This window comes from Gadus macrocephalus, chromosome 23, assembly GCF_031168955.1.
Source record: "Gadus macrocephalus chromosome 23, ASM3116895v1".
Lineage (NCBI taxonomy): Eukaryota > Metazoa > Chordata > Actinopteri > Gadiformes > Gadidae > Gadus > Gadus macrocephalus.
In genome coordinates, this window is record NC_082404.1 from 1,555,475 (window position 1) to 1,580,123 (window position 24,649).

Genomic DNA, 24,649 nt, shown 5'->3' on the forward strand with positions numbered 1-24,649 from the left:
AGGGGGCGGAGAAGGACGAAACCGAGCGTTGACAGAGAATGCTGAAAGCGCCCAGATGAGAGAAAGTGTTTCCCGAAAATCTACATCGTTTTTTGTGCATGGTTAAACATGACTATCAATCATTGTAACAACGTTTATAGGTCATAAAAGTCGAAAAAGCATAATAGGTCCCCTTTAATGCTTGCATCGTTCTCGATCAATCGGATTGGGGGTAGGCCTATTTGTTTTGTGACACCGGGCGCTTGTTAAGTGGCTGGAGCAAAACGGTTGATATGCCTCTGGTGGCATAACCCGAGCGCAACGAGCACGCAGAGCCAACACTATTCCGCACCGAGTGACATGATACAGATATGAGGATGACAAATTAAAAGCAGGTTGCTGTCGGGCGCTTCTTCCAGAGGCACGCCGTGCTTCCACTGGAACTACAAGCCGCTGCCGCTTCAGTTGCCCAATACTGTCGGCACTGCGCTCTCGTTCCACAGTGGGCAATGGGCTTCAGATCGCCCCAGCATCAAATTGGGCTCCTTAACCCACTACAATTACCCTACCGCTACATGTAAATCCAGCCACGTCACTGCAATCACACACACATTTCACATGCAGGCATAAGTTAATCGGTTAATTCATACTGCAGCAAAAAAAACTAGTTTGCATTATAATTATAAGAAAAACAAATAAAAGATAAGCCCCCCCCCCCCACCTTGACATAAAATATGCTTAATAAATACATTTTATTTTGTTTGATTAGCATTTTACAGACCAATACAATGGATAGGGCATTTAGTAAGGTCCACCACCGTTGTTTCTCTGATTCTCTCCCCATAAAAAGCTACAGTCATTTTTTATGTAAGAGTTATATTCAGAGGCAAAAAATCCAGATACTTTATTTGAATGCATGAATATTCAGCGCTTAGAATTCAATGGCTTTTTATTTTCAAAATCCAATGGCAGAGATTTACTTTGATATAGTAGTCACACAAGCTATTTTTGATTTTTGTAATATGGAATTATTTCAGGGGGGAAAATGCCGTACACACTTGATTACTTCCGGTCACCAATGTAAAGGCTAGATTCCACCGGAGGCGTACGCGCCGCGGGACGGCTGCCCCGCGGTCACCGCTGCTGATCGCTTCCACTCTAATCAATGAGACCATTTCCACCGGGCGCGCAGCGAAACGTGTCAGCAGCGTCCCAGGAGCGGCGTGCCGCGCCGCGGCGCTATCTTTCCGTCCAATTCTATTTTTGCCGCGAGCCGCTGCTAAACCGCGTCAATTTCGACAGAGCAGGTCGAGCCGGGCAGGAAGTGAAAAGTAAAAGCCATAGAGCATCCGGTCAATTTTCAAAATAAAACACAATACTCAGCTCATGTAACTTCACATCAACATTATTACGTCATGACCGGTGGGTCTCAGAGGGTCGGCAACATGGACGACGAGACACTCATTGTCGAAGTTCAGCAACATGAAGTCATTTATGTACCAAATCATCCTTTTTATAATGAAAATGTCCGAAAGGACAAAGCGTGGCATTTAATTGCAATAGTTTTGGGAGTGGAAGGTGAGTACATTAGGTTTAGGATTATCGCGTGATCTCGTGATCTCGCGTGAATACGGCTGGCTCGCAAGGCAGCGCTACGCTGCCGTTACGCGCCCGGTAGGAATGGACGCAGGGCAGAGGACGCAGCCGTTCCGCGGCGCGTACGCGTCCGGTGGGATCCCGGTGTAAGCCTTGCACGGTCTTGCCGTACGTGCAATTAAATACAATGTCAAGTTGAGTTGTTGGTTTTCGAGCTGGTTTGCTAAAGAGGCTAAAGGCCTCCGCACACCGGCGCCGCAGCGCAGCGTCGCGTATTTTACGCGCGTCAAAAGCACGCCCCTAGCACCAACAGGAGGCGGCGCGACGGCCGCGCTGCAGTATAAAATCAGGAAGTCACCTGTCAATCAACCGCAGCAAAGAGACGAAACGCAATGGGTGAGTAGCCTATTGTAGCCTAGTTTATTTATTTTCCATCTTTTTGGCTGAATAATTTGAAAAATGTATAATCTGCGAAGTGAAAGTATGTTTTCAAGCATCAGATCAACTTAGTTTGTAGGGCACTTTATCGTTTTATTTACTGTCATTTCTTATTTATTTTATATTTTGCCATTATTCATCTACTGCATCAACAATCTCAATAACTGCAGGACCTTCTATTAAGCCTTTTTGGTATAGAGTGCAGTCACCTTTTAAGGCCAATTGTTATTGTGTGTATTTATTGTATTGAGCTCCTGGATGGCTTTATTGATCCCCATTGGGACCAATACAGTATCTATCTATCTATATATCTATCCATCTATATAGCCTTAACATAGCCACACATTTACATGTATGCAGCCAGTAGTTATCCATTTTAATTGAGCAAGCTCTTTTACATTTTATTGAGTTTTTTTTATTTCAACAGAATAAATAACTGTTGCCAGACAGTGGGGGGCTGCCCTTCTTCTCCTGCGCTGTAGGCGGGCAAGGAGAAGACGAAGGGTTTGGGTGCACCCCATCAATGAACAGAGACAAGAACAGGGGGTATGCCACAATCTGGTCCAGGAGCTCCGTGCAGATCCTGAGAGGCACGCCGATATTTCAATTCGCCACTAAGTGTGCAATGGCAGAACCATATGGTTCAGCCTATATGATGACCTATAATCTAGTTATTATCCCTCTCTGGTATACTCTTTTGCATATATATATATATACTTTTTTTATCCCTCGGGATAAATACAGTGATGTTATTGCTGTGCTGGATTCAGTAGCCAGTGTATTTTATTTGAGTGCTCGAGACACTTTTTTCCTTAAATCCAGAGAGACAGTTAATACATGATCTGATACCAGAGAGACAGTTAATACATGACAATGCATTTTTGAGCTTTGCCTGTGTTTCCTTTTACTTATTTTATTGTATGAGAATGTTTCTATGTGAAGCACTTTGAGTCTGCTTCATGTATTAAAAGTGCTATATGAATGAAGTTGCCTTGCCTTAAATAAAAAAATATATATTACAAGTAATCTGGTTTCTACCTACATGGTGTGATTATATGTGACTTGATTTCGTCTATTTCCCATTATGGTTAATGGTTTGGGTACTAGTAGTAGGGTACCGGTACCATGCAGTAGGGTGCTAGGAGCCAGGAAATTGCGTCACGTTCTCGCTAGAGCAGGTCCGCCGTACCGGCGTACCATACAAATGGATAGCACCATTCGTATAAGACCGGAAATGAAGTTGCGCAAGACCGTGATAACGATACAAACCAGGACCCTCTCCATCTAAGTAAAGCAGGCTTCCGGACAGTAGTGGTGCCGAGATGATGCCTCATGAAACGTCAAAGCCTCTCAGCCAGATGAACCACTCGAAGTTCATGCTCGAAGCTTCAAATGAGTACGCTAGGGACATCTAGTGGTGAATGAAATGATGACAACCCAACCCAAAATGTGATTTTTGCTTCGTGTGCCGATACAACATTAAATCATTTGAGAATTGAAGTCACTTCATTGATACATGTGTGTGAGTGTGCCATTCATAAAATGGCACAGAGCTCATGCTAGAAAATAAATCATTTGGCAAAAGCAGACGCTTTTATCCAAAGCGACTTACATCGGTAAATACACACATTGACGGCAGAGTCAACCATGCAAGGCTACAGTCAGCTGTCAGGTGCAAAGTGACCGGGACACAACAACACTGAGCTAGGAGGAGCTGGGGATTGAACTAGCATGCTCTACCTCCTGAGCTAAGCCGAGCCACCCTGCATGATAACTGAGAAGGAGTAATTAATTTAATAGCCATTAAAGTGTTCTGGACAGTGGTTGTTGAATTCTCTTTTTGGCAAACTCCATGATGAATAATGAACGTGATATTTCGATTGATACTACAGAAAATGCAATGCTCAAACTACTACGATCACAGACTAGTGGTATATTGAATATACCACAAGGTTGTGATCGTATACGGGACATCTTTACAGTCGAAATCTCCCGCCAATACTGAACCCATATTTCGAAGCAGTAGCCCGAGGCGAAGCCTCGAACGTCACACCCTACGTCATTTCGCCAACGTGAATCCTACTCGAAGCGGAGCTTCGCTGGGGGAGGAGCCGACATACTCGACACACGCCCCGATGCCTCGACGCAAAACGTAACATCACTACCGGACAGCAGTCAGAGACCAACAGCTCGCCAGCTACCCGACGGCTGCTACTATATACAGGTATGTATTGATTAATTCGTGGAACAGTAACAATTAACCAGAAGGGATTATGTTTTGATTTTGGACAATGTCTTATAAATTAGGTTGCTTTGTGCTGATCGTTTCTGCTCTTAAGTCCCGTTGAGGACGGAAGTAGTCACAGACGGTTAGCTAGCTACCATGCTAACTGATGGGGCTGTCGAATAATAACTTACGTTACGTATTTACTGTAGTCTAGGATAGATATGGCTATAACATATTAGAAGTGTATGATCGAGACTATTTAAGTCATTAGCATCGTTACACAACAACCGGAAGAGGTAAAGTCGAGCCCTCACATCTCTTCATGGGTCTCCACATCTCAGGGGTTAGGTTGGACTGTGAGTTAGTTACACAACATAATTTCATGTGTCTCTACATCTCAGGGATTGGCCTCACTGTGAGTGAGTGAGTGAGTACCTGGATTTCAGACAACATGAAGTGGTACTTTTTACAAATGACACAAAATGAATCAAAGCTCTTTTTTTTGGCATGTTCTTACTGACATCTAGAACTAATTCTGCTGGTGGTTATTAACCTGGTCTAATCCTGACTAGATGACGTGTTGTCTAGTTAACCTGGTTGATTCCTGACTAGATAACGTGTTGTCTATAATTAACCTGGATTTGTCCTGACTAGATAATGTGTTGTCCAACCTGGTTTAGCCCTGACTAGATAACCTTTTGTCTATAATTAACCTGGTTTAGTCTGAAGATAACCGTTGTCTATAATTAACCTGGTCTAGTCCTGACTAGATTCATGTTGTCTATAGTTAACCTGGTTTAGTCCTGATTAGATAACGTGTTGTAACTAACCTGGATTATTCCTGACTAGATAATGTCTTGTCTATAGTTAACCTGTTTTAGTCCTGACTAGATAACGTCTTGTCTATAATTAACCTGGTTTAGTCTGAAGGTAGTGTGTTGTCTAATTAACCAGGTTTAGTTCTGATTAGATAACGTTTGGCTATAATTAACCTGGTCCCTCTCCGCACGACAATACAAGACCTATAACCTTCAACAGGGTCAGGCATCCTGCTATAACTTGCTATTAATACAACCCTCGTGCCACAACACCCCACCTGTCCCTGATCCCTGGGTATTGAAATGGATGCGGTGTGTAGTTGAACTTCTCTGCTTCGCTGTTGTATATACGTGTAGCCGATTGTTGTTTGTAAGGGTTGAAGGATTTTCACAAAAGTGCTTATGTCAAAACTTTTGAGCAGACGCTGTCAAAGTATAGGGTTTAGGGTTAGTAATTTAGTGTTCTACCTTTTATAACCTAGAACCTAATCAGCAGGTCCTCAGGGATTCTCAGTCCTAGCCAGGGCCAGCCCAAGCCTTTTGGGGGCCCTATTAGAATTAGGGCCCCCAAGCCTTTGCAAGCCTGTACTTGATGATTATTGACACAAACAGCATACCATGTTTCATTATAAATTGCATTAATACAGGAATGGATCTTTATTGGCCTGGGCAAAGACGCATAAAGACCCCCCTCCTTCAATTGGTGCAAAAGTGGGTGTAAATGGGGGAGTGGGGTGGGACTGGGGGTCCTCCCCAAGTGTGAATTTCGTAGATTTGATTTCCTGTGTTGTGGTGCATCTCTAGGGGATGGCCAGCTGAAGATGGGCAATAACTTAATTCGTTCAGATTCATAGCCTATAACCTGACTTGCACGGCCTGCACATGCTAACAGATATCACACTGGGTTTAGATTTCCCCAAACCATAAGCCTACTTTAAAAGCCTATATTTTGTATTCACAGTATCTTTGAAGTCCATAATTGATAACATAAATTCAGGGTTCCACACAGATTTTGTGGCATAAGCAGAATTTCAGGATTTAGAGGGCTTTTAGATTAGGGCCCGACCGATATTGATTTTTGAGTGCCGATGCCGATTATTTTCAGAGAAAAATTACGATTACGATTTAATCGGCCAAAAAAAAAAAAGCATATAAAACGTAGTTTTTGATACCTTAAATATACTTTAAACACTTTTGACGAATATGTGAATTGAATGCAGAACCTTTGAGTGTTTTAGAATACATTTACAGTCAAGAATTAGTGTAATTTAAAATGTAAAATAAATAACTAACTCCCAATGTGCTGCGCTCGTGAGCAGTGACTAACATGTGCGTGCTGAGCAGTATGGTCTCACCGTTAGAGTCTACAGTATAACAAATTAACATGGCCTGGGACCTAAAGAAAAACAGGCACAACATGCTCAAACAACGCGTCTTGTGTACATTGGTGAGGTGAGCGCGCAGCTGCCTGAGCGAGCGTGCTTTCATGTTGTATGGTAAAATTCAATCTCCTCTTTTTTACTCCAGCTAAAGTTGTTAGTTAGCTAGGCGAGTAGGAGCGCAATCTGGATACTAAGTGCAATAACATTTCTAAAAAAAATAAATAAAAATAATCAGTTGTAATCGGCGTCTTTTCGGCAGATGTCGATTATTTTCAAAAAGGCTATAATCGGCCGATTAAATCGGCAGGCCTATTTTAGATATATCACATCGCATATCCTGTGATATTTACCTTCGGGGCCCCATTCAGACATCAACCCTTAACCCATTTTGTATTGTTAAAGGGACACTGTGTAATATTTTCAGTCATTTATTACCTCAAATCAACGTATTAATTCATAAATAAGTCCTCATTGGTGTAAAATTATCTCTGCCAAAAATCTCACTTATCCTCCTGAGAGAAGAATAATTAATATGTAGTTACATATGACGGGTAAGCTTCATGTAGGCTTCCATGTTCTTCCGGTCTATGAACTGCCGAGAGGGACAAAAAGCACTACGTGGTACAGGAAATGCAAACACGTTTTCACTCTGAGCCAGCGTGAATGATGACTGAAATAATTCACTATCTTGCTCGAGGAATAATTACTCATACATCATTAGCTTGCACTAATGATTCAATGCAGTTTGACATTTTTTTGAAATAACGAACCTCATCATCACTCGAATGACTCGATGAGGTAGTATTGGATGTCATGTAACAGCTTCTTGGCACATACTGCCCACCGTAGTTTTTGAACAAGCGAGCACTATTAGTTTGAATGCAATATACAATTGTACCACTAGATGGGAGTAATTTTTACACAGTGTCCCTTTAAGGAGCCCTATTAAGACGTATCACATTCTGTATTTGATCTGGGGCACCATTGAGAGGGTAATCCATCCCTGTATTAATATAGTTATTTACCCAAAACCAGTGTCTTTTTAACATCAAGGGTACTGAAATCAAATCACTAATCTATTATAATCTAGTTAAAATAAATAAAATAACCTCAACACACGATTTGGTGCCCTCTGGTGGCCAAGGGGCCCCTAGCAGCTGCTTAGTTTGTTTATGCCTCAGGCCCGCCCTGGTCCTAGCACCCTCCTGTGGAACATTCTGTTCCTATAGTTGGATTCTTGCTTGGGCTTCTGTGTAACACTTTATCTTATAAGGCTAGCCTTACGCTTTCCTTCCCCACATGTAGCTGTATGTATAGCCTTTTTCTGGTTGGATATCCAACCCGGTACAACCTGTTCTTTAGCTCTTCTGTCACATTGTCACATTAGACCGGCTGTGAAAACAGGGAGGGGTTGCACTGAATTGTTTTGCATACTGTTGCATATTGACTTCACTGATATGTCCCTCTCTCTCTCCCTCCCTCACTCGAGACGTGCCTCAAATCTTATCCGTGTTACACACACTTTGTTTTGATGTCTTCCCACGTTGGGTAGTTTCAACGGGAGAGACCCCATCTATCACTAGCTGGTTAATTTGTTGGTGCTTTTATACTCTTTAGGTCGGACTGACTTTGACCACGATGGGCATAAAAGACCGGCCTCAGTGCTACTTTGATGTGGAGCTCAACCGGGAACCTGGTAAGAGATTCTGAAGGCTTCATGGTGTGGAAGACGGTGTATGGGTGTCTCATTCATAAATAATCCCATACCTAGAAAACGGTTTGTTGTTACTGTTTGGATTGCAGGCTACTTCTTCATTGTCAAGTATGTCAGTTTGTTATTTGTATCCCAGATTCAGTTGGTTTGTTCTTTGTTTGTGTTTGTGTGTATTTATGTTAAGATTGAGTCTCTTTTCACCGGTATGTAAGTGGTGTCTGGTCTTGATTGAACAGAACATTATTATTCAGGAATATAATGGCAGATTATTATTTCTGGAAAAAGACAGGTCCAGAACTATCGATATAGTTCTGGACCTATCTTTTGCCAGAAATAATAATCTTTATAGAGTAGGTCCAGAACTATATATATATATATATATATATATATATATATATATATATATATATATATATATATATATATACATATATATCTATATAGTTCTGGACCTACTCTATAAAGATCCACTTCATTAGATGGTATATCTTCATGAGTGAAGGTGTGGTCTGAGTGCATGGGTGAACTGTGTGCCCTTTGAGTGGGTTCCCATGAAGGCCACCTGTTCAACACCTTTAAATGCTATTTGGATTGTATTGATTTTTATATCTTCTTTCTTTTTTTTTTATGCAGTTGGGCGAATCGTTTTCCAACTGTTCTCCGACCTCTGTCCCAAGACAAGTAAAAACTTCCTCTGTCTCTGCACAGGCAAGTACTTTGTGGTCTAATTCACGTACTAAAGTGATTACCTCCACTGCACTAGATAACTCAAATAGCTTTTAAATCAAAATGTTGTGGGTCAGTGGGAGAGTGAAGCATTCTTATTTATGATGCTTTAAAATACCCCTAAATCTTAATGATGTTCCTGTTTACTCAACTGGATATGAAGGAAATGAAATGAAATTAATCATTATGGATGGGAGCCTGATCCTGAGAAGGTGAGGGGGTCCCACCATGCCATGATAACAATGGAGGGCACGTGAGAGACTCCATAAGATGAGATGCTCACACATTAACTAGACAGTGGACTGTCTAGTTAATGTGTGAGCATCTCATCTTATGGGGTCTCTCACGTGCTCTCGACCAGTGTTATCATGGCATGGTGGGACCCCTGGCAGTGGCCCCTTTGTGCTCTAGAAGGAGCACGCTAACCCAGACATGATGACAGAGGAATGTGTTCTATGGCCATGTGTCCTGGTGGTAAGGGATGGCCCTGTGCTCCTCTGAGGGTGGTCCCACTGACTGGGCCGCAGCCCTGTATGACATGGTCGTAAATCTGGAGCGAGCAGACAAATCAATCCTGCTTCTCGTTTTATTCACCCTCACTGGCCGCCAGCTACATAATGGCAGAAGGGGGCGGGGTCGGAGAATTGGAGAGAGTTAATTGGTTGGAGCCTTGCTTTCCAACAGGCATCCATACCATGACTCTCTGTGTCTCGGCCTCCATCTCCCTCTTCCAGGCCTGGTTGGCCCTTGCTCTCTCTGAACTTGCCAATGTATCCTTTATTTTGTCTGGTTGGTCGGAGTGTTTCCTTTCCTCGTTGGTCAGGTATCCACAAAGTACAATATCTTTCTGTCGCTCTCACCCTCCCTAGCTTTCTTCCTATTGGCTGGGTTCCCCTTGCTCTCTGAAGGATCTCCAATGTGTCCTTTTTCTTCTTGTAACAACCTGCCCCTTCTTGTCATTCGGAAACCAAATCATTGCCTCAATTGTTGGAATCAAAAAGCAGGCCCCACTATCAAACAGACCAGTTACACAGCCAACTTTCTGTGTACTGGGAGGCCTCGCTCTCTCTCCCCCTCTCAGACAACATAAAGCTCTCCCGCCACCCCTCCTGTGTCCTGAGTGGAAACAGGAGTTTGATCTCATGTCTCCAGGCCATGTCTTGAAGGGGCAGGCCTTTTTTAAAACCAACCGTGTTTTAGCTTGGGGAACCTTAACTGTGCGTTCACATCAGAAGCGAATTGAGCTGCCAAATCACCGGAAGTCATTCACTTTCTATGGGCAAGAGCAACCAAAGCGACATAAGCGTCCACGCTACCAGTGGCAAAAGGTTAGCGACCAGAGCGACCAAAATTGTTGAAGACGGGTGAACTTTATGCAAATTACTATGACTCGTTTCAGCGGCAAAACACTGACAGCCAATCGGAATGTAGACGCTCTTCGCTTGCGTGGATCCCAGGGAACACTGAACACCGGCACTTTGGTTCCTACCTACTTTGTTGGTTCCTACTGACTGTACAAAATGTCGACTGAAAAATTTATCGCGGCTGTAACTGGGCACCCGGTGTTGTACGATCCGAACCCTTTTCATTTCAGAGATCGCATCAAAAAGGCTCTGGCCTGGGCGGAGGTGTCGCGCTTGGTTGGTTGGTCTGGCGTGTGAGTTAATGAAACGTTTGAGATTATTGTAAAATAGGCGCAATAGATGCCTGCTAACCGAGATCCTAGCATACTTCCTTGCTCTGAATGGGATGATATCGTTTTCAAATATCGAAAACACATACGTTGTGCAAAGGAATAATACTGTGGCGAGCAGCACGGGAAGGACGAGACGGGGGCCCAGGTTCAACCAATTATGCAGTTCTGTCCTCCATAAACCGCTCGACTACGGACTGCCTTTATTAATGACCAACGAACATAACAGAAACACAGCACACCCGACCAACACACACAACACACTCAGCGGACGTGCTACCCCAGCCGCGGCGGGGAAAGTCCCTGAAGGAATGCATGAAGGGCTAGCTCATCCCTAGCCACGCCTGGCGTACAACTGAATGTCCGCAGCGTAGGCCCACAAGTGTTCCCCCTCCCGGCGGCCGCGGCTGGTTAGCAGCTCCCGGCTGTGGTTCACGGCCGCCCGCTGCCCGAAACGCCTCTCCAACGCCCGGATCAGGGCCTGGAGGTCCCGTTGGTCCTCTGGGGCCTGGTCCAGGAGCTCCTGCACCGCCGTCCCCTCCGGCGCCAGGGCGAGGTGGACGACCGCCTCCCCGGCACCCCAGCCGTTGTGCCACTCAACAAGCCGGAACTGGGCATGGTACGGCTCAAGCTGCGTTGCCCCGGAGAACTTCGGCAGCCTCACCGCCGTCCTTGCCATCAGGGGGCGGTTGACAGCTGCCATTTCTCCGTCCGTGGGCCGCTGTGCTCCCACAACGCAGGGTGCGTCGGCGTCGGTTGGGGCTTCCATGGGCTCGACCGTCAATCCCAATCCTTTATCCGCCTGCGCAGGCCAATCCCACTTCTAACACCAATGTGGCGAGCAGCACGGGAAGGACGAGACGGGAGCCCAGGTTCAACCAATTATTAACGACTTTTATTAACGACCAACGAACATAACAGAAACACGGGATCACACAACAATGGAACTACACACCATTAACCCCACTTAACCTAGTAACAAACAAGGACTTCAAAAAACCCTTTCATCAACTGAAAACACTTAACTCCCAGGATCCCCTACGCGACCACGGAGGGGTCGCCACAATATGTTGTGCAAAGGAATAATGCATGCATAATAATGCAATAATAATACAAATGAATAATGCACGGAACAAACGAGGATAGACAGCTGACAAATTACCATTTAGCAGACGCTTTTATCTAAAGCGACTTACAAGAAGTACATTTGTCATAAGAAGTGAAACAATATATCGCTGTCAGTGACAGTGATAATGACAGCTGTGTATTTTGTTATGTGTATTTATAGAAAATATTTGCGATCTAGAACATTCGTATTTGAGCGGGAATAATTTTCATTTGCTCTCCATACCACCAATCTAACCAACCAATCACGTGTAGTCATGCTTTAAACAAACCACCTTTTTTAAATCGTCACGTACACAAACTAATCAACAAGACGAGGGATAAATGACAAGGGATATAGCTCTTTTCTTTTATCCCTCTATTCCCCACTATTCACGGAGCCTGAGGTGAATGATTTTTAATTAAATAGTCTAGATAGATAGATAGCATAGTCAAGTCTTTATTAATACCAAACAACACAAATCGTCGGGAGACAAGTCTGACTGGACATACACAAAATACATCACATTAAAACTAGACACGTGTTGATAGACAGATAGGCCTAGATAAATAGATAAATTTGTTCCATTATTTGCCTTGCGGAGCCAGCCAGTCCTGTGCACGTATGCAAATTAGCCATGTGCTCCAATGTAAATTTGTTTGACGAATGAGTGCAGATCATGACTTGCAGATCATCAACAACATTTTTTTGTTCTCGGTTGTAATTACATTTTAGGAGTTTTTGTATAAATATATATATTGGAGGGGAATCACTGTCCTACTTGCTGTCGAAGCACTTTATCCAACAAGCAAAACCGTCTCTGCAATATGACCAAAGTGTATGGGAGTTCACTCTTTGATATGGCTGTCTGTACTAAAAGCATACGGCTCCTTTTTAAATGCGTCTGCAAAATTGAATTGTACGTCATGAGCGACTTGAGCGACAAAAGCGAACAGAAATATTCGCAGCGGTACTTTATGAGCGACCAAAGCGTCTTTGCAGCTTTTGATGTGAACGTACAGTAACAAGGAAATGGCTGTAAAAGGTAATCAAGTTTGTTAGCACTCTCCCCGCCCCCACAACCATTCATCAAAATGTGCTGGATTTGCCTCATGTGGGGGGGTTAAACAGGGTAGGCAGTGCTCATCAACACTCTTTATTTGGTGCACCCGACCGCTCCAGGTTTCATGTAAATGAAAGAAATTGTACAAAGGCACCTTTTTAAATAGGCTCAGACCAGTTGTTCTTTCTGTATAAAACACAATTAACGCTATGTCATGTTTCCTTTGTTTGCAGGAGAAAAAGGAACTGGCAAAACCACAGGGAAAGAGTTGTGCTACAAAGGCTCCACGTTCCACAGGGTGGTGAAGAACTTCATGGTCCAGGGAGGAGACTTCACTGAAGGTGAACCCAGACGTTTGTCATTGCACCACAAAGTAGGTGAAAGAGGCTCCGTAACGAATCCTCATCATACAAGTTTTTCTGTTTCTTTCTATAGGCAATGGAAGAGGGGGGGAGTCGATATACGGGGGCTACTTTGAAGGTGAGCAGGAAGTGGTTTATTGTGTCCAGTGTTTCCCACAGACCAAGGACCAATGTGTGGTGGTGCGGGGGTAGTATCATATATATATATATATATATATATACGCCATCGGTGACATCGGTGGGTTCATGTGTTAGCATCGTCGTTCTCGCTCTGTGTGTGTGTGTGTGTGTGTGTGTGTGTGTGTGTGTGTGTGAGAATGACAGGGAGAACGAGTGCTATGCAGAGATGAATGGACGGAACGATTTTTAGATTTCTAAATCGCGTTATTAAAAAAATATATATATAAAAAAAAAAGAAGACAATCAATTCGTGGCGCTCGATGTTGATTCTGTGGCGCCGCGCCACACAATGGTCTATGTATGGGAAACACTGGTGTCTCAAGGCTCATTAGGTTGCCAAGTCCTCGATAGTGGCTCTGTTTGAATGTGCATATTAGAGGTAGACCCGGTCTCCTTGGAGTTGATGTGTTTGTATGTATTCTTTTCACCCAACCCTCTGAACTCTGACCTCTGCAGTCGGGTTTGGACTTTGTGTAGGGAAAGTAGTGAGCTCTTTTCAAATCAGCATGGAGGCTAGGCATTCTCTCTTCATTGAAAGCTACGATCTTTCCTGCCTAAAATTTTCAACATATTCTTTTATTTATAGAGTGGTCTTTTGCAAAATGAGAAGGTAAGACACCACGCTCAGTAACACCACCCACATATGTCCCGCCCAAGTTCACCAGCTCCTTCTAAACCTTGATGTATCAGTCCAAATGTATTGTGTTAAACCATGCTACTGCTGGACGTTGTAATGTTCATATATATTCACACACACACACACACACACACACACACACACACACACACACACACACACACACACACACACACACACACACGGAGGGTCTTTTAAAACCTTGGCAATTTATTTAAAGATCCATTACAATTCATAAAGGCTGTAAAACGATCAGCTTTTTTAGTCATAAAATGTCCACAATCTACTTACCCTCACTACTTTCTTATTACACTGGAATACCTCATTTTAGGCCTTTTCTTACATCAGGTATGTTGGATAAATAATACCTTCTTAGGATAATTTCAAAGGTTGTTATTATTAGCTTCACAAAGTACCTACTCTTAACAGGCCACCGAGAGAGGTAAGCTCCTTTTAACCACCATGTCGGATGAGATCTTCCACTCCACATTACTTATTCTACATCAGCCTTTAGTGGTAGTCCTCCAGGAACTAGTCTGGGCCCGTTTGTGAGACCTTCTTCCCTCTGTTTCCCCTCCTTCCCTTCCCTCAGACGAGAACCTCCTTCTCAAACACGACAAGGCCTTCTTGCTGTCCATGGCCAACCGCGGCAAGGACACCAACGGTTCCCAGTTCTTCATGTGAGTACCAGCCCAGTACACAGACGGCGTGCGTAGCGTTCCTTCTCCTGTCGGACCTCATCTAGATCTCCGACTGCACACTTTGTGCTCATCTTTTTATTGGACTATCACGCATGGCAGTTGAGAGATAGGAGTTTTGGGGTTTTGTTGACTTGATTCTCGTAGTTTTGATTTGTCAGGTCAAATGTGTCATTTCAAGTCAAGTCCCAATAAGCATAACCCTGCCTCCGACCCTCTATTAGTTAGAATTCACAGAATACAGAGAAACATCGACTCTCACCTACAAATGTGTTACATTTTCTCTCCACACGTTTTCTGTAACATTTGCAGAAACTCTAACATCCTGCCCTTCCAAGGTAATGTGTCTCTCCAAGGCTGTGGTCTCTCTCTGTATTCCTCTCTTTGTCTCTCTTTCTCTTTTTCTGTCTCACTTACTTGATTTATTCACTACTCTGTAGGGTTGCAAAATTCCGGGAATTTTCAAAGTTGGAAACTTTCCATGGGAATTAACGGGAATTTATGGGAATATACGGGAATTTACAAAATTGAAGGTTGGCTCTTAACGGGGGACTTAAATATAGTTGGGGAAAATATTAGTGCTGTCAAGCGATTAAGATATTTTATCGCGATTAATCGCATTAATGTCATAGTTAACTCGCGATTAATCGCAAATCTTTTTTCTATGCTAAATATCCCTTGATTTCTTTGTCCCATTAATTGTTCTAATTTTAATGCTCTTATCAACATGGAGAAGTGCATCGGCTTGCCTTGTGCAAATGTTTTTTTATTGATAACAACATTGGCATATACTGATCAAAACAGGACGAAACAAAAAAAAGCCTATAGTGCAATTATACGATGAACATACAAACATACTGCCTTGAACATAGCAGTCAGGCTACTGCTTCTTTGTTTTGAACCCTAAAAAAGGGTTAGGGTTTTTTATAATAAATTGCGTTTATTGCGCGCTAAAAAAATTAAGGCTGTTAAAATTGGTTTGCGTCAACGCCGTTAATAACGCGTTTAACTGACAGCACTAGAAAATATATTTTAGCATTATCTTGACTAACACAACCAGATTTCATGCAAGTAAACTTGAATATCTATGCTATTCCTCAATCACGCTAGCACACTGCTTACTGCAGGGCTATTGAGACCCCGCCCCGCCCCCTACATGCACTGTGCATTCCTCCATCACATGTGCACTGATGACTTCTAGAAACCTGGACCACACTTTTGAGCCCAGAGCATATTTAACTCAAAGTTCATGTTTTTGTTCTTCAATGAAAGATTAAAATAATTAAGACTTGTTAGTTATTTAGAAATAAATCTGCTAAAATTATGTTTTTCAGGTTTTTGTAGTCTTTAAATGTTTTTTTTGCTTGCTGTGTCTACTTATAGCAATATAACAAATTTATTTATGCTTGGATATGATAGTTAGATTAAATTACCCTAATTTTCATTAATTCCCAAGTTTAAATTCCCATGAAACTTTCCCATGAAACTTTCCGGAAATTTACCGTAAATTGTCCACCCCTTTGCAACCCTACTACTCTGTATTGAGAAAAGTTGTGTTGTGTGCAATTACCTTTTGTAACAACAGCAAGAAACAAACCAATCATTCAATGTGATTGAGAGCATTTCTATGCGTGTCACCCAGCGTCCAGTCGAGATCAGTAGTTATTCACCATACTGGGAGTTAAGGGAGCTCATAGGAAGCATATTTTTCTTACATCCATGTTGATTAAGTCATATATTGTGTGGTTATTCCCAAGGGGAACTTGATGTATACTAATTGGGGCCCTGTCCCTGTCCCCCCACCCCCTTGTTTCATGACCTTCCCCTTGTTGGCTTCTGGATGCTCTTCACACAGTACTACCAAGATGGCGCCTCACCTCGATGGGTAAGCCAAACCGACAAACTTTTTGATAGGTGATTATTGAACACACTGAATCACCAGGAAATATTGTGTCATGCATTCAAGTCCTCTTGTCTAGCCTCAAGTGCTCATGCTTATTAAGTCCCAACACCATATCCCCCCCTCGTCCTCCATTAGCTGGTACTATTTTACCCTACTATGTAGTCCTTTAACTTAGTGAGTTACCGTATGGATACAGCTGATGAATGAGCCGGTAGGTCTTGGAGAAACTCTTCAAGAAGGCCTGCAGTAGTGGACGTTAGGGTTGAACCCAGAGCCCTTCCTGCTAGAAATCAAACACAAACCACTGCCCAGTCCCCACCTGCTGGTGCTGGTGGACAGATGGATCAGGATCCAACCCTCCTTTTCTCTCCCAGGGTGCACGTGGTGTTTGGGCTGGTCATCTCCGGCTTCGAGGTGATCAAGAAGGTGGAGGGTCTGAAGACGGACTCGGCCAGCCGGCCCTACGCTGACGTCAGAGTGGTGGACTGTGGGCAGCTCTTCACCAAGTCCGCCAACGACGGTGAGCGCTCGCAACGCTGTCTACACTGCCTAATAGTCAAACGCTACTACGACACAGGAATCATTGCCCTCGTTGGATGAATTTGCTTTGATAGTCTTTTCAAATTGGCTATGTGTAATTAGATTGTTACTGCGTTAAGTTCACCTCCTAGTTAGCCGCTAATGTTTATGCAGAACATTACAAGGCGTTAATTATATTTAATCATTAACCATAAACGGCATCGGCCGTAGTGTAAAATATGGTGCAATACTAATTGGGTTCCATTGGTTTTGTTTTACAATAATATATCCAGTACTATCCTTTAGAAAACAGAAAGAAAGCCTGCAACAATGTAATGATAGTGTTTTTGAATTAATGTATAGTACCCAGTGGGCCAAAGAACTCTGGTGCCTATCAATGTAACTGGGTCATGTAGTGTTGTGCACATACTCTTAAGTGGATGGCATTTTGACACGGTCCCAGCATCAGAGCTGCCCTGTAACCAGATCCTCTGGTTAGCGGGTGATCGCTGGTCTGCGTACATTTTGGTTGGCAGCACATACCTTCGCACCCACAGCCCAGCATCTACCAGCCACAACAAAAGCTGCTCTGTGGTGGTCGCTTAAGGCTAGCCACATTCAAACTAGTCTCCGCTGTCAGGGCGGCTTAAATGTTGTTTTGTAAGGAGAATAAAACGTGTTTTTATATTAGGTGTGTATATATTATTAATCTTTCATTAAAAGTGTTTGCTATTTTTAGGGTTTTAGGCAGGATTAGTGGACATCTATTCCAGGTCTTTCCACCATATAACACCACCTTTATTTCTTCAGTGCTCGAGGGCAAGAGAAAGCGGGCCTCTCAGTGTGCAGACCTGTCCCAGAGCCGCCAGGGGTCTTCCTCTGGCTCGGACCCCCACGGGGAGGCTGGCATACGCACGCGCTGCAAGCGCAGGAGGCGCAATGCAAGCAATCGCTCGGAGAACACAACCATAAACAGTGACCCAATCCTCTCCGATCAAAGGTAACCTCACTGTTAGTTCATGATCTTACGTAGCCCATATACTATGACCACGCCCTCTCCGATCTGGGGAAACCTGGGTGTTTGTTCATGACCTTATGTATCCATCCGGAGGGAAACCTCCTACCAGCCTCCATTTATCGTATTTATGATACAATTGTCCATTGTGTTGAAGCTGTATGTGCTATATGTAAGAGTCCAGAGCTCATATTTAAGAAACAGCACCGTCATCAGTAAGTGAAATGCGTAGTGACGATCTCTGTCTGAGGGGATGCACAATGTATATTTTAGTCGGCTCCCGCCATCGCTTCAGGGTTGGTTTGGGGAATCCGTCTTTCTGGCCAATCAGAGGTTTGTGTGAAATGCATCAAGGGAGGGAGGGAGCAGGGAAGGAGGGGACATGGTTTTTGTTGTTAGGTTAAAAAACATACTCTCTCCTGCTTTTTTCTGCTCTCAACTCTCAGATTTTACCTAAAGAACCTTTTTTAATGCACCCTTCTTTTCTCCAAAGCAAAATAGTGTTGGGAAGGAAACATGGAATTAATGAGCAGGTAGGGGCTTGGCATCTGGCTCATGGATGCCTGCAAACTCCCCAGCCCCTAGACTATCCTCTTCATTCATGAGCAGTCCATAGTGAAGCACACCCATGGTCTTCTAGTTAGAGGATGAGTTGTTCACAGCCTTGTCGTTGGTATTCACACAGTCCCGTGGAGGGGGACCTGGAGGAGGGAGGGTACGATGAAGACGAGGAGGGATGGAAGGAGCATGTTGGGAAGAGGAGCAAAGCTGTGGTGAGGCCGGAGGAGATTCCACCCGTCCCAGAGAACCGCTTCCTGCTGAGGCGGGGCATGGCGTTGCAGGAGGGGATGCCAGATCTGAGGTCAGTCGGTTCTATAGACATGGAGGAACCAAGTCCACTTTTCCATCTATGGATTGGAAATTGCCATTATCATTTTAAGTAGAGTGTAACGTGCTCAAGTCTTTCTGTAGAACGGAGCATGACGAGTCGTCTGTGCCATGTGACCTGAAGCCCACGGTCACCAAGTCTGGGCGCAAGATCAAGGGAAGAGGGACAATGGTAGGATCCCTGTCCAGAGTGGATGCTTCTCTGGTTTCACAAGCAGATATGTCAGAGAGTACTCGTGTAGAAGGGTTGTATTCATTGAGAAAAAACTGATTTATTCCTTGGCAATCGATGTAAGATCATATCAATATGTGCAATTAATTGACATTCATTTGTGCAACTCTATTCTTGGACTCTATATTGTGGAAAGCGTCTGTTCTTTTTAAATGGTAATAGTTTATTCTTTCTTCAGAGATACCACACTCCCACTCAGTCCAAGTCTCGCTCGGCCTCGGCAGAGGAGCCAGGCAGCAGCGAGACCCCGCCCCACTGGAAGGAAGAGATGAAGAGGAGCCAGGTGTACCACCCCCCCAGCGCCGAGAGGTGGAGCCGAGGGGACCGGTAGGACCACATCACAGCCTTTACCTAACGTCTTCTGGAGTTCAAAAACCTAAAGAATGAATCAACTTGACATTTGTTCAGAGTAGCTAAAGAAGTAAACAGAGTAGGTCAGTGCAAGTGCATAGTTGGAACATAACTTATTTAGTTGTGATGTAATGTATATGACTCATTCAACAATTTGTGGTGATGATGCCCGTCCTACTCTGAGAAACTCCCTAATTCCTCTTTAACTGAACAGGCTGAATGACCATTCTTCAACCAGATGGGGCGACAGGAGTGACTCTGCATGGTCCCGTTCCCAGGACGGCTCCCCTGGCCAGGAGTCCAATCGGTCCAGCCTACACCTCCCAGCCAAAAAGGAGAAGAAAAAGTCAAAGCGCAAGAAAAAAAGCAAGAAACGAAGGCATGCCAAAAAGAAGTTCTCCAAGAGCAAGCCTCCGGAGCCGCTCACCTCGGAGAGTGAGCGGTCTCTTTCCTCAGCCAGACAGTCACAGCTAAGGGGACCTCTCTCAGCTCCCTGTCCTGGACGCACACTGTCCAGTAAGAGGTCATCGCCTCCTTCCTCCAGAAAGTTGCGCTCCTACTCCCGTTCCTACACATCCAGCCATTCCAGATCTCAGAAAGGGTCACGGTCCTACTCAAGATCAAGAAGTTTATCGAGATCGAGAAGCCGTTCTAGGTCGCTTTCCAGATCAAGATCTCAGTCCTATTCCCACTCTCGTTCTAGATCCAGGACGAGAGCACGATCTAGCTACAGATCCAGGTCTGTGTCATGCTCCAGGAGGAGGACTTCCTCAAAATCTCCCAGAAAAAGTAACGAGAGCAAGTTGAGGACACGGAAATTGACTCAAGTGCAAGCAAAGATTCCAGAGCCCAAAGTCCCACCTGTGGCGGGTGTTCCTACAGTTCCAGTTCCCGAAACTGTCCCGGTAATCCCACTCAGTGACAGTCCTCCACCCTCTCGCTGGAAGCCAGGTCAAAAGCCCTGGAAGCCGTCCTATGTCAATATTCAGGAAATGAAAGCAAATCCAGGCTCCACTCCCCCGTTCCCCTCTGGTCAGGAGCCTGTTGTTGGGATGGTTCTGGTCCAAACAGTAGCTACCCCAAAGATTACCCAAGGGGACTCACAGAGTGGGTACAGTCCCAAGGCCCGCCGACCCCCAACACAGCGCTCCCCCAGCGGTTCCTCAAGTGGCTCCTCCAGGGGTCGGTCGTACAGCCGCTCATTCAGTCGCTCCCGGAGTGGGGGTAGATCTAGGTCGGGGTCTAGGTCTCCCCATAAACACCGCAGCAGATATGCAGTGTGTAGCGGATCAGACTCCAACCACGACTCACACAAGAGGGGTAAAGACAGGAAGAAGTCTATGGAAAAAGAGTGGAAGAAATATTACAGTTCTCTAAAGAGAATCAAGAATTTAGATAAGTACATTTCCCTTTCTTGTAATCAAAGTCCCAATTCTGGTGCCATAACGGGTGGTGAGAACAGCCCGAATGTCAATGGTGCAAGTGAAAGAGTATCATCTATAAAGGGGGAGGAGAACCATTCTGTAGGTCACCAGGTAAAGCGTACCAATTCAATGTCCAACCCGAACAGCAGGTCTGAATGGGACAGCGATGGAGACAAAGAGGGCCAAGCAAACAGTACTGGTGCAACTCAGAAGCCCAACCCAGGAGCCAGTGAAGCCCTTCAGAGAAAGCTGTCTGTCCTGGCTGGGTGGGATTCAGACAGCGATTCTGAACACCTTCTAGCCAAGACCTCAGCCTCTGAGAAGGAGGAAGGGGAGGCCAGCTCGGAGTCGGAGCGAGAGGCTGGCTCCAAGCCTGGATCCAAGGCTCTTCCCAGGAGCGCAAAGAAGGTCACCCACTTGGAGAAACGCAAGAGCAAGAAGTCCAAACGCAAACATAAACGCAAAAGGAGAGGAGAGACCAAATCTGGCTCCGGACACCCCAAGGACAAGGCAAAGAGATCCAAAAGGAAACGCCACAAGTTGAAGGAGACCTTTCACTGGCAGCCACCTTTAGAGTTCGGAGAAGAGGATGATGAGGTCGAAAACCAGAAAGAGAAACGGGCAGAGAAGCATAATATATCTGGAGTTGAAAGCACTAAAACACCTGACCATGTGCGTAACAAGGAACACAATATCCCTGCTTCTGGTAACAATGGTTCGACGAAAACTCCATCCAACCGGAGAGAAGAACAGGTGCATCTCAGACCAAGAGGCTCTGTCCATGAGAATCACCCCAAAGAGAAACTGCTTGATCATCCATCCTCCAACAGTATCGCCCAGGCTCAGACTTCATCAGCGGATGATATGGACATCTGTACTCCGGAGCATGATACTGAGTCCATAGTAGAGCCTGTGTTAAACACAACTCCTGATTCAACCCTGACAACTATTATCAACTCAGTGAGTAAGACCACCCAGGACGACACGCTTCATAACCAAGTTCCACCCCCGGCAATCTTTGACATCAGTTCCCACTGCGCAGCAGTGGGAACTATTCTGGACCTGAAATGGAAGCCCTTGAAAGGAACGACGCCGTCAGCGGTAGCCAGTCTTCTGGCGGTCTCCTCTAAGAGCAGCCGCCCGGCGGAGCACCTGACGCCCCGGGCCCAGGGGGTCAAGATGGAGATCAAAAGCAAGAGCCGGGTTCGGCCAGGCTCCCTCTTCGACGAGGTGCGGAAGACGGCCCGGCTCAACCAGAGGCCCCGGAACCAGGACAGCTCCAGTGAAGAGGACTCCCAGGCTGGGTCCAGGGAGGAGTCCCACACACCCAGGAAGTCCGGTTCCATGTCCAGCCACCGGTCTCGCTCCAGAAGCCGCTCCCTTTCCTACAGCAGGTCTAGAAGTAGATCTCGCCGCTCCAGCTCCAGCTCCAGGTATGTGATGGCTCATCCTGGAATCCAAAGTGGACCATACGGGCCTGGGGGAGGGATTAGGGTTTTTCATGTCGGAGCTCATTTAATTTTTCATTGAATCAAAATATCCTCCTGATCGAGGTCTGTAGTATGTTTTGTTGAGAAGAAGGGTACTTTGTTGATACGTTTAAACTTTCATCTTGAACCTGGGCCTTTGTTACCTCCAGGGATTTCAGGTGACCCCCTGTTTTGATTGACTTGTCTTCACAGCAGTCGCAGTAGGAGTCGGAGGAGAGGCGGCCGGAGGCGCTCACGCAGCCGCAGCAGCACGTACCGGAGCTACCGCAGTCACAGGTATCCTGGCCAGGGACGGGCAGTGCTGCTCAGGTCCTCACCGCTGCCCTGCAGAGTCTGGGCCTGCCCCTCCTCACATGATAACGGATGTTTTATTCACTTGAGTAGCGTCTAACAGCGGTCGTGTTCCCCGCAGACGGACCTACAGCAGGAGCCACTCCAGGAGTCGGTCCTACACCAGGAGGTCCAGGTGAACTATTGAACTCCTTCAGGGCTTGACGCAGAGGAACAACTCATTCTATTCTGATGAGCAATAGAAGAATACAATGGGTGGTGGTAGCCCCACCACAACATGGACAGCTCCATCTCTCCATCTAGTTAACGCTGTGTCACAGACAACAAGGGTTCTGATTATAATAGTAATTATACTTTGAACAGCAGGGAAACTAATAAGCTACTCATTAATGCATCAATGATCACTGAATAGTCCTGGCTAGTGCATATAGACACATTTATTACATTAGAACATTGAAGTAAGATAAAAACTAGGGGCATGGGGAGGATTATCCAATCAACGTACTGCATTCATATTATCCCACCCAAACTAACGGTGGCCGTGGGGTCGCAGGTCGGACTCTGATGACAGTGCCTCCTCCAGGAGCGCCAGCAGGAGGTGCAGGCGCCGCCGGAGGAGCCACAGTGACCGCAGTTCGGAGCGGCGCTCGTGGTAAGACCCCTCGAACCGTCACCAGGGGACGGCCCACGGAGACCCCAGCCTGGGACTAGGGGGAGGGGCAGGAAGTTAATGCATGGAACTCAATCACACTCGTCAACGCAATTTAGAATCAGGGCCTGCTGAAGGGTCAATCGGCCCTGGGGGAGCTAGACTTCAATTGGTCAGTCCATCTGTCTGTGTGCTCCTTCATTGTGGTGAGGTGTGAGTGTAATCCCGTGCTGTGCCTCCAGGTCCTCTCCCTGGTCTAGCCGTAGCTCCTCCAGACACAGGACCCTCAGCAGGGGCAGCCGGTACAGCTGAGGCCCAGAACCAGACACCCTCCTCTCTGGATGTCTGGAGACCACGTGGACCAGCTCTACCAACCGTCAGGGAATGTTCTACGATCCGTTTCTTCCAGAATATTATTTTCGGACTGTCTTTGTTTTTACTACCTTCCCCACAAGTAAAAGGAACGTCCCTCCCTGTAAATGTTTGTAAATATTTTTGATTGTAATTTCTTTATTAATTGTTAATAACCAAATTGTCAGGACTCTATATATATATATATATATATATATATATATATATATATATATATATATATATATATATAAATATAATTTTTTTAACCTCTACCACAACATGGTGAACAGGGTTGAAGAGAAGCGCCATACCCTTCCCAGGGTCGATTGCTTTCTCTAAATATTTTTTTACTGATTTCAAATGCATTTTTTTTCCTCCTCAAACCTAACTGCAAACCTACAAACAGTTTGTAGGAGCTTTTATTGTTTGTCTTGGTTAAGAATGTAGCCTGCTGTGTTAAATAGGATGACTCTAATTTGAAATAGATTTGGAACATGGAGACCAAATAAATAGTCCCAACCTGAATTGCTTTTCTGTGTGGTTTGTAGGAGAATTGCATAGCCTAGAACCGTGGTACACTCATGACATTTCTTAATTCAACATGTTTACTGTTGACGCGTCATTAACAAGCTGGAATTACAATAAAATAAATGAAGGCATATTTTGTGGATTAGTTAAACACACACCCTCCAAGGCTCAGCTCGTCAGATTGAAGGTTTTAATTGAAGAATCTCTATTCATTGTCTCTGCTATATATAATGGATTTAGGAGAATCCCAATAATGTAGCCGTCTAATTCTCCCCAAAGCCAAGCACTTCATCACAACGAGCGAGAGGCAGACAAACGGGATAAATTATTAATCGCGCTCTGAACTAATTGAAATCTGGTTCCTTCCTTGCCAATATTTGCATATCC

The 24,649-nt window shown here is 44.9% G+C and overlaps 2 protein-coding genes across 10 annotated transcripts in view; one reads left to right on the top strand and one right to left on the bottom strand.

Annotated features, from left to right (window-relative positions):
* The window catches only part of hhatlb (hedgehog acyltransferase like, b), an 85,422-nt gene that overhangs the window by 16,267 nt on the left and 44,506 nt on the right, over positions 1 to 24,649 (bottom strand). The gene's annotated exons all lie outside the window — the stretch shown is intronic.
* On the top strand, positions 3,154 to 24,259 carry nktr (natural killer cell triggering receptor). 8 transcript variants are annotated; one of them, XM_060045415.1, is made up of 18 exons: positions 3,154 to 3,314; positions 4,178 to 4,237; positions 8,058 to 8,136; positions 8,788 to 8,862; positions 12,975 to 13,082; positions 13,177 to 13,221; positions 14,513 to 14,600; positions 16,474 to 16,503; positions 16,896 to 17,041; positions 17,851 to 18,040; positions 18,741 to 18,917; positions 19,028 to 19,115; positions 19,354 to 19,502; positions 19,741 to 22,383; positions 22,633 to 22,716; positions 22,853 to 22,900; positions 23,285 to 23,383; positions 23,623 to 24,259. In XM_060045415.1, exons 3-18 carry the CDS (start codon positions 8,079 to 8,081, stop codon positions 23,690 to 23,692), a joined length of 4,098 nt encoding a protein of 1,365 aa, XP_059901398.1. In that variant the 5' UTR covers positions 3,154 to 3,314; positions 4,178 to 4,237; positions 8,058 to 8,078; the 3' UTR covers positions 23,693 to 24,259. The 8 variants fall into 8 exon arrangements, with proteins under 8 accessions (XP_059901398.1, XP_059901397.1, XP_059901393.1 ...); XM_060045414.1 differs by having other exon boundaries at positions 22,636 to 22,716; positions 22,853 to 22,906; XM_060045410.1 differs by having other exon boundaries at positions 3,155 to 3,314; positions 22,853 to 22,906.